This window comes from Muscardinus avellanarius (assembly GCF_963383645.1).
Source record: "Muscardinus avellanarius genome assembly, chromosome: 11".
NCBI classification, from domain to species: domain Eukaryota; kingdom Metazoa; phylum Chordata; class Mammalia; order Rodentia; family Gliridae; genus Muscardinus; species Muscardinus avellanarius.
In genome coordinates this window covers 22550196-22561003 of record NC_137797.1, presented here as the reverse complement: position 1 = coordinate 22561003, position 10808 = coordinate 22550196, and the positions used below count along the sequence as shown (strand labels likewise).

The 10808-nt window shown below is 36.5% G+C and overlaps 1 protein-coding gene across 4 annotated transcripts in view; it reads left to right on the top strand.

Moving 5' to 3' along the window:
* SCYL2 (SCY1 like pseudokinase 2) overlaps positions 1 to 10808 on the top strand; it is a gene marked incomplete at both ends in the record, with an annotated part of 47204 nt that overhangs the window by 28869 nt on the left and 7527 nt on the right. For 2 of the 4 annotated variants that reach the window (XM_080706241.1, XM_080706240.1), the window contains 5 exons: positions 157 to 168; positions 280 to 402; positions 4911 to 5024; positions 7325 to 7457; positions 10595 to 10713. In XM_080706241.1, the coding sequence (XP_080562367.1) occupies positions 157 to 168; positions 280 to 402; positions 4911 to 5024; positions 7325 to 7457; positions 10595 to 10713 (501 nt within the window). The remainder of the gene's footprint in view (positions 1 to 156; positions 169 to 279; positions 403 to 4910; positions 5025 to 7324; positions 7458 to 10594; positions 10714 to 10808) is intronic. The other 2 variants (XM_080706243.1, XM_080706242.1) reach the window with 1 other exon arrangement.

Here is a 10808-nt window from a genome sequence, read left to right as displayed (position 1 = left end):
ATAGTTGGTACTTATGGGCAAGTGCCGTGTTACTATAGATATGTGAGAGTTAGGAAATTTATCTGTGTTTGAATGATAAAACTGAGAAGATGTGAAATAATGCTTCCAGAAATATAAGAGACTTGATTCCTATGTTTTTGTCTTCCATGCTTTCAGGCTAGCAACATGGTGAGTGTCAAAATTATAACTTACTCTTTTGAAGAAATGTTAAATTTCAGCATCTATTGACGCTCTTAAAGATTTTAGACTTTAATATATCTTTTCCCTTTTCCTAAACAGATTTTGCTAATTTTCCTACAAAAAATGGATTTGCTGTTAACCAAAACCCCTCCGGATGAAATAAAGAACAGTGTCCTACCAATGGTTTACAGAGCACTAGAAGCTCCTTCCATTCAGATCCAGGTACAGTGTCTGCTTTTCTTTAATGGTGCTTCTCATTCTTGAAGAAGTAGTAAAGTGCATTTTAGGCTTAATTCATAACATTTTATGTAATAATCAGTAGTAAATGTATTTATTGGATTACATTATTGATATGCTGTTAGTAAAATATATCCATTCTTAACTAAAGAGTCAGTTTATCAATACCTGTATCATGAAGTATACTTGTAGCTTTTATTGATCAGAAATGTACTCTTTTTTGTTTGATTTTTTTTTGGGGGGGAGAGGATCAAACCCAGCAGCATTCCTCCACTGAGCCACACATCCCCCAGCCATTTTTTTTCATTTTTATTTTGAAACAGGGTCTCACTAAATTGCTATGGGTCAACCTGCAGTCCTCCTGTCTGAGCCTCCCAAGTACTGGGATTATAGGTATTAACCACCACACCCATCTCAGAAAGGTACACTTATAAAAGAAAGTTTGATTTATTGTAGCTTGAATTATTGTATACTTTCTTTTTTTCTTTTTTTTCTTTTTTTTTTTTTTGGCGGGTTTGGGGATGGAACCCAGGGGCATTCAACCTCCGAGATAACAACCCCTGCCGTATTTTTTATTCTTTATTTTGAAACCGGGTCTCACTGAGTTGCAGAGGGCCTCACTAAGTAGCTGAGGCTGTCTGAGAACTGCGATCCTCCAGTCTCAGCCTCCCGAATGCTGGGATTACAAGTGTGCGCAACCACGCCTGGCTTTTCTTTTTTCTAAAGTGATAATTATGAGTGAAATTTTAAAAAAATTATGTGGTTTTTTTTCTTATAAAACATTACATATTTCTCATACTTAATTTTTTCATGCTTGGTAACTCAACTTTCTATTTAGAAATCCCATTTGTTTTCCAGTGAAGTTGATTTGTACACAAGAAGGTGGCTATGCAGACATCTATATTAGTGTGACCATTATTTTCCCCCCTGTGGTACTGAGGAGTAGACGCACAGGCATTCTACTCCCGAGCTACACCCCAGCCCTCTTACTTTATCTTTTGAAACAGGGGTTTGCTAAGTTGCTGAGACTGGCCTCGAGCCTGTGATCTGTCTCAGCTTCCCAAATCCCGGGATTGTAGGTGCGCACCACCACACCTAGCTTAGCGAGACCATTCTTGATGCATTTATAGTTGCGCTTTCTCACTGCCTGGGTGAGTTCTTAGGCTCTCCATCAGAAGAACCAGAGAAATCTACAGCCAAGATGGTCACAAGACTTCAATTTTTACATGTGAGCACAAGGGAGGCAGCACACAGGGACAGATCTCCCAGGCTGCCGAGCCAAGGGGAGCAGCTTTCCTGGCATCTGTGGGGAGGCAGGGCCCTCTCTTGATGTCCTCACATGCAGAAGTGGAGCCTTAGTTACGGCTCCTCTCTCAATTGTGCTGCTTCCCTGCGATGCCTGATGCCTGTCTCATTACCAGTTCATGTCCACCATGGCGTGTTTTTTTTTTAAATATACTATGCTAATAAAGGAAAGTTCACTGCAGGTTACTTTAGTGACTAGTATACATATGTGCTTGCTCTTCGCCACCTGGAACTTGCTCCTTATTGTCAGTGGAGTTCCTAATATTTTCAGAACAGAGCAACTTCTTGTCCTGTCTCAGTACATTTGAGTTTCATGGACTTGTCTGGTTCTGGCTTTTTGGTATTTCTGCTGATCACAGTGTCTCAGAAATCTGAGCTGACTTTTCAGTTTCACGTCTTCTTATTTTTATAGCTTTGAGATAGGTCCGTGTTTTAACTCCTAATTTTCTGTTAATCTGTTACCCCATAAGACTGAGAGCTAGCGTAGCTATCTGGCTCCTCCCTGAGAGGCTTTAATCTCCTAAGGGGTCCTGTTTTCATGTGGTCCCTGTCTTAGTTTTGCCCCACAAAGGTTATATTAGAGCAACATATGCTTTACCAAACTGTTAGCATTTAGTTTTTGCTATTAAATTTTTTATTCTTTGGGCTTTATGTCTGGAAAAATAATCTGAGGTCCTGTCATAAGGGTAATTTAGCTTAAATTTTCTCTTTGAAAAATACATTTTTTGGCTGGGTGTGGTGGCGCATGCTTGTAATCCCAGCATTTGGGAGGCAAAGACTGGAGGATCATTTTTCATGGACAGCCTTAGCTACTTAGTGAGGCCCTTTGCAACTCAGTGAGACCTCTTTCAAAAAATAAAAAAGACTAAATGTTTTCATATTTAAAAGTTAATCTTTTTTCCAGCAAAATAAGTAATAAATAAAAACATAATTTCTGAAAGTATTTAATTTTTCCCCTCAATGTGAACCTAGTATCGCATATTTCAGATTACTTTAAATTCATTGCAATTTTTATCTTCTAAGTTTATTCAAGGGCGTGAGGTTGGTGTTAATTTTTTTTCCTCTTAATTAGATTATGACATGACTTGGGGAAAGTGTACTTAGTACTTTTCAACTCTTTCTAAGAGTTGTAATTATAGCTTCGTTGAAGCATTACAACAGGGCCTGTGCAGAGGACCTGGTTTCATAGAGAAGTTGAGCAGGAGAGAGAGGGTTGAAAGATGTGAAATACCATTTTTCTTCATAGTTTGGACAACAAATATCAGCCGTTATTTTATTAAAATAATATATAATTCAAATTGAGTAGTACAACTTTGCTAAATTTTAGAAACTAGCATTTTTTATATCATTCAGTATAAATCTTTAGTCACCAGTCTAAAACATTGCCTGGTAAGACTGATAAAGTGTATCTAAATTGAGAGAGTCCTAGAGAAAGCAAGAAACAAGAATCTTTTTCTTAAGCTTCATTTAAGTAGAAGGCTAGAAAATAACTTCTAAAATACATTTTTTAATTACAGTTTTAAAAGTAAAGTTTGATTATTATTATTATTATTATTTTTCTTTATTGTGGTACTGGAGATTAAACTCACAGGCATTCTACTCTGAGCTACATCCTCAGCCAGGCTTTATTTTTTTTAGTTTGAAACAAGGTCTCACTAGGTTGATGAGAGTCTCTGGTATCGAACCTTCAATCCTCTTGTCTCATCCTCCCAAGTAATAGATTACAAGTATGCGCCACCACGCCTGGCTTGATTATAAACATTTAAGAGGCTAGAGATGGTTCTGAGGAACACTTGGAAAGGTTGTAAGTGGTTTGTTTGCAAAAGGTAGGATCTTTAAAGGGAGGCATTATAAAAATGTATATCTGACATAGGTTTTTGAAATGTACATTTTAAACATAGAAGCTATGTTCATTGCCTCCTTCCACCATGAATTATAGAATATAAAATAAGAAGCAAAAGTTCCTGAGAAACTCGTAGTTAAACTTCCTCTAGGTTATATAATCTGAGTAATACTTCATTGTATATATAGACTAGTACATCTTATCGCTATACTCCATTGTGTATTCATATGACTGAACATATTATATACTACATTTTCATTCATGCAGAGATGTACACTAGAATGTTTTCATTTCTTGGCTTTTGTAAATAGTGCTGCAATACACATGCGAACGCGGATGTCTCTTCATCCTGTTTTTTCCTAGGGAGAGATCTCACCCCTTCCTTAGCTAAGTGATATATACATAACTTAAGATTTAACTGTTTGTAACCTCCTTCTTTGTGTCATGCATGATGACATTTCGTTTTTTATGTCCCTGCACTATTTTATTATTTTTTAGTTTTAAACAGGGTCTCACTAAGTTGCCAAGGCTGGCCTGAAACCTGCGATCTGTCTGTCTAAGCTTCCCAAGGTCTGGGATTACAGGTGTGTGCCACCATATCGGGTTTGGAATGTTCTTAACATAAAGAAATGATACATGGCTAAGGTGGTAGATCATACCCTGATTTGATCTTTACATATTGTATACATGCACTGAAATGTCACACTATACCCCATAAATGTAATCATTACTATGTGCTAGTAAAAAATAAAAAGAGATACAAGATACATTTAAGGGATGACTTTCCACAGAATGAGAATAAAAAATGGGCAAGGGTTAGTAGTCATTGAGACCTGTGCTCTTATTATGAGAGAGATAGACAGACACACAGACACACATGCGCTTCTAGCAAAAAACTCCTAACACTCATATTACCAAGAAGTAATTTAGAGGTGCTATGCTGTGTTATTGGGAAAGAGATTAGAAATGAGATTGGGGAGCTTTAAATACTATGTGCTAGTTATTTTGAACTAGTTTGGCTTTTTGTTTTGTTTTGTTTTGTTTTGTTTGTTTTTGAGATGGCGTCTTTGAGTTGCCACCTCAGCCTCCTGAGTATGAGGACCGCCATGTCTGGTCTTCTCATCTGGTATGACTTTGGGTAGGCTCTTCTCAGCCTTTTCCCTCATCTGTGAAGCTGAAAAGTGATTATAAATTTTCTTTCTTTAAAGAACTGTCAAAAGGACCAAATAATATTTATGAACATTTATTTCAAACTGACAAGTCAGACAAATTAAAAATGTTTTTGAATGTGTGAAGGAATGAGAGAGTATTTTTTTAAGATTGATCAAATTTGCTTTCTTAATAGGAACTGTGTCTAAACATCATTCCAACCTTTGCAAATCTTATAGACTACCCATCCATGAAAAATGCTTTGATACCAAGAATTAAAAATGCCTGCCTACAGACGTCTTCCCTTGCTGTAAGTAATTTCATTTATTTTTCTTTCATTTTTCAGTAGTTTGATAATTTTCTCATTGTTTAATAACCTTATTATGGCTTGTTTATAGAGATCATCTTTTCTATAGGTAGCCTTTATGTAGTACTATAAAAATGAACTATAGTTTTTTGTGATACATAATTTATAATAAATTCCTAATCTTATTCCCTGTTCCCTAACATTGAGTGCTTCAATAAAAGAGTTGAATGTTTACTTTTCTCTTAATCCTTTTATGCTTTAACTTGCAATTTATTTTGTTATTTTTAAAATAATCAAGTTTAACAGTATATCAGCCTAAAATATTTTTGAATAGCTTCCTTTTATAAGTTGCATTTTAGTCATCTTTCTCTGAATTTCTTATTCTCCACTTACTTGACTTCTTTTAGAGAGAGAAGAACACAATTTAAAAACTAGGTTAATATAAGTGGGGGAAGTAGTTGTACAAAAAATGTTGACCAAAGTAGTCGTGTCTTTTGGGTACAGAATTTTAATACTAAGGAACTTGACAGTCTTCATTATCTCATGTTTAGAGTAAAATGTTTCCAACCTTTTCTCTAGCATTAAACCCAAGAATTTATCACATTGCTATTTCTTTGTAGGAAATATTGAATTTGCTCTTCAAATAGCTTTAGAAAAGAAGGAAAAAATTCTTTTCTTTTTTTTTTTTTGGTGGTACTGGGGTTCCTGGAAGCTCTTCTACCTCCAGGGTACACTCCCAGACCTATTTTATATTTTTGAAACAGGGTCTCTTACGCCAGAGCGGCTGGCTTCGAACCTGCGTGATCCTCCTGTCTCAGCCTCCCAAGCGCGGGGATTACAAGCGTGCGCCACCACGCCCGGCTTCTTTTTTGTTTGACTAGTCCTTTATGGGTATTTGTTAGTGGCTTTATTATTAAATTTGCATTTTGTAAAGCTTATTTGGATATCCTATCAGTCTATCTGGTGAAATGTGAATTTAAATTAAAAACTATTAATAGAAGTATAGGTAAAAGCAATGTATGACATGACTTTACTTAAAATCATCTCATATAATTTCAGTTTATGTTTTTGGTAGAAGAGCTTTGAGATGGAAGACATAAACCAGTGTAGGGGGGAAAAGTCTTTACCGAAATGAACCAGTGTGAAATGAAGTCAAGAACCACGGTTGCTTTTGTTAGTAACTGCCCTATAGCCTTGGGCAGTTGCTTGAGAGGTCCCTCTCTGAATCTCTTTCTTCATCATCATTAAAGGGATTTCAGTGCAGTCCTTTTCTCTGAAGTTCTCTAACTTTGCCAGTGAATTTTCAAAATATGTGGTAACAATATACAGCTTAAAATTCAGTTTTCAAAATGTCCTTTCAAAAATCTAATACTAAACTTTTTATGGCAGCATAAATTTATTATAGCATACATTTTTCTCAGAGTAAATACTCTAGTTATGATTATATAGACAAGAGTATGTAGAGGTAGAAAGTATAGGTACTTGAGTTAAGTGATCTGCATTAACATCCATTAGTATTTCTGTCTCTCTTAAAGATGCTAACTGGTCCTTAAAGATGTGTTATTTATAAGGTGCTATAATGAATGTGTTTGGAACAGTGACTCTGAATTGGATTTACACTTTATATATCACTTTAAATGCATTTTAGATAGCACTTTCAGTCTCTTGCCTATCTTAGGGTGGCAAATATGAATTTTCTGAGTTGCATTTGTAGATCTATTCTAAGGTTTAAAATTTCTAAGAAATTTTAAAAATATAAGTCATGAGTTAAAATTATATCTTAAGCTGGGCGTGGTGGCTTGTAATCCCCGCGCTTGGGAGGCAGAGACAGGAGGATTGCGCAGGTTCGAAGCCAGCTGCGCGCACTGGCTTAAGAGACCCTGTTTCCAAATAAAAATGTAAAAATAGGTCTGGGAGTGTAGCCCAGAGGTAGCAGGGCTTCCAGGAACCCCAGTACCACCAAAAAAAAAAAAAAATTATATCTTAATATTGTATCCTGAAAATAAATTCTATACACCTAGGTAAAATACTCTAAGAGCTATATTTATTCATGACCCTTGTGACTATTTTACACAGCTTAAAAGAAAATAAAATTAAATCAGTATTTTTAGTTTCTCTTAAGGAAAAAAACGTATTTGTGTGTGTGTGTGTGTGTGTGTGTGTGTGTGTGTATAAATATATTACGTATATTCTCGTAGATCCAGCAGTTCCTTTTATCAAACTGATTCTGAAAATAAAGTTAGGTATTCCATTATCATCATGAATTTAAAATAGTCCTTGTTTGAATTTTATCTGTTTAATAGGTTCGGGTGAATTCATTGGTGTGCTTGGGCAAGATTTTGGAATACCTGGATAAGTGGTTTGTACTTGATGATATTCTACCCTTCCTGCAACAGATTCCATCCAAGGAACCTGCAGTCCTCATGGGGATTTTAGGTAGCTGCATACTCAGTGTCATTTGATACTACTTCATTGTTTTATGGTTATGAAAATTTGCAGTCTGTAAAACTATTGTACTCTCTTTTCATCTATACGATATCAGTAAGTAAATGATGAGATAAATGCCATATTAATTTTTCTGTTTGTGTGGATTTTAGCAAAAATAGTATAATTTTACCATTTATAAAGAAATAAGATATTTGGGAATCCTAGCTTCACAAATATTGTGATAACATATGGTTTTCTTTATAAAGTGTTCAAAAGTAAGAGAGCCAAATAAGGCTACTTGAAATGCTGATAACAGTCTTAGTATAATAACTGATGCTTATTTGGTATTCTGTTTTTAAGAGGCAAAGTATTTTCTCTGTATTTTCTTATTTTGTTCTCCCCCAAATCCCATGAGATAGGTGGTATTACTTTGTTTTATATCAAGGTGCTGGGGTTCAGATAGGTGAAGTAACTTATTCAAGATCATATAGCTGGTAAGTAATAAAGATGAATTTTAGAATTTAGATACATTTGAATCTAAACCAGTATGTTTCATTGCTAGTTGCTGTGCTGATGAAGCATATTAACTTTATGGCGCATTTTGTACTATGAAATAAATTTCTCTGTCAAGAAATTTATGAAATTGCTTGTGTATAGTTAAAGCTGTGAAAGTCCAATCTGGAAACAGCAGTTGGTCAGTTGTACTAATTAGGAACAGTCCTACATGTAGAGCAGAAAACAGTTGACAGGCTCATCTTTTACCAAATTTGAGGTCCTTACTTTCTTTAGTTTACTAGGGATTGAGCCCAGAATCATTTTGCCTCCACCCTACACCTCTTGCTCTTTTAATTTTTTACTTTGAAGCAGAGTCTCACTAAGTTCCTGAGGATCTTGTTGAATTGTTGAATCTGTGATTCTCCTGTCTCAGCTTGCCAAGTACTGGGATTACAGGTGTGCACCACCATACCTGGCAGGTTCTGTTTTTAAGAAAATGTTTATCACTCACCCAGGTATCTTAACATGTACTATACTCCACAGCCTATATAAAGTTCTTAGCAAATCTTGGCTGAAATGATTGACAAGTATTTATCGTGAGCCTCTGTAGATGTCGAAGCTGGGATATGGTATGATTCTTTTGTGCTTATAGAAATCTGTCTTGAAGCCAGGCGTGGTGGCGCACGCTTGTAATCCCAGTGTTCGGGAGGCTGAGACCTGGAGGATCACGGTTTGTGGACAGCCTCAGCTACTTAGTGAGGCCCTCTGCAACTCAGTGAGACTCGGTTTCAAAAATAAAGAATAAAAAATAGGGCAGGGGGTGTAGTTCGGAGGTCCAATGCCCCTGGGTTCCATCCCTAGATCCACAAAAAAAAACCAAAAAAACAAAAAAACAAAAAACTGTCTCGAGCAGGAGTTTGACACAATAGAAATATGCCCTGGCTCTAATCCTGGTTCTCCTTAGTTCTTGGTACGGTAAACTTTTTTCATTTCTCAAATGAGGGAAAAAAGGACATCATTGTAGGATTCTTTTGAGAATTTAGTGAAACAAATAGAGATAAATAATGAGCACAGTGTAGCCGGGCGTGGTGGCGCACGCTTGTAATCCCCGCGCTTGGGAGGCTGAGACAGGAGGATCACGCAGGTTCGAAGCCAGCCTCAGCTACTTAGTGAGGCTCTTGGCAACTTAGTGGGACCCTGTTTCCAAATAAAATATAAAATAGGTCTGGGAGTACAGCCTGGAGGTAGAAAGCCTCTGGGTTCCATCCCCAGTACTAACCCCCAAAATAAAATAAAATAAATAAAATAAAAAATAAAAAAATAATGAGCACAGTGCTCAGCAAATAAACATTTAGTAGATGCTCAGTAAAATTATGTTTGAATATGCATGTCATGTGCACATTAACAAAATAATGGGATATGGTGTTATCTAATGCTTTGGACTATATACAAAATGCTTAATAACATGAAAGCAATCAAACAGTGAGGTGCAGATGTGCTCACTTTACCAAAACAAGACCGTGGAATTGATGTAGCAAGGGATAGGAAGTGGGTCAGTAGGTTGATTAAGTGCGTGGGATAGCAGAGGAGGATTGTGGAATTGAAGTGAGTTATTAAGTTATAAACACGTTGCGTTTATTTGTTAAAGCAAATAGAGGTTTTGGACTTATACTTTTACCGTACCTATACTTTACACATTTGAAATAGATGCCTCAAATTTAAGTGTGAGATCTAAAATAGATGTTTTCAGAATAGATGGGCAATCTATAACATTACTGTTACAGTATTAGAACTAAACCTGGGTCTGTTTAAGTTTTTAATATTGTGCCATTATTAAATGTGTTCTTAGCCGGGTATGGTGGCACATGCTTGTAATCCCTGCATTTTGGGAGGCTGAGACAGGAGAATTGCAGTTTGTGGAGAGCCTCAGCTACTTAGGGAGGTCTTTTCCCATTCAGTGAGACCCTGTTTCAAATAAAGAATAAAAAATAGGGCTGGGAGTATAGCTCACAGGTAAAATGCTCCTGGGTTCCATCCCAAGAACTACCAAAAAAAAAAAAAAGTGCTCTTAAACCAGAAGAACAAAGCCAGGCGTGGTGGCACACACTTGTAATCTGAGCGCTTGGGAGGCTGAGACAGGAGGATGGCGCAGGTTTGAAGCCAGCCTCAGCTGCTTAGTGAGGTTCTCAGCAACTTAGTGAGACCCTGTTCCCAAATAAGTATAAACTAGGTCTGGGAGTGTATCCCGGAGGTATAAAAGTCCCTGGGTTCTACCCCCAGTACCACAAAAACAAAAAAAACAACAACAAAAAAAACCAAAACAAAACAGAAGAACACAGGATAAATGTACCATGGCGTTGGAGCCAAGCATGGTGGCACACATTTGCAGTCCCAATACTTGACAGACTGAGACAGGAGGATCATGGGTTCAAGGCCTGTCTTTGCAATTTAATGAGACCTCTGCAAGTTAGTGAGAGGCTGTTTGGGAAAATAAGGGTTGGCGGGGGGCTAGAAAAAATGGCAGAGGTAGGGGCCTAGGAGAAATTTGTACTTTACCAGTTACCAAAAGATCTTGTGTGGATATACTGTTTTCATTATTTCTATTAACTTATTATGTTAACTTATAAATTTTTCGCATTATTTTCTATCAGGTATTTATAAATGTACTTTTACTCATAAGAAGTTGGGAATCACCAAAGAACAGCTGGCTGGGAAAGTATTGCCTCATCTCATTCCCCTGAGTATTGAAAACAATCTTAATCTTAATCAGGTAGGAATGTTTGTGTTTATTAAATTTGCTTAGCTTATTGTTTTCTTGGCATTGTATATTTTATAAATACATAAAATACATGCAAATATTGTTAA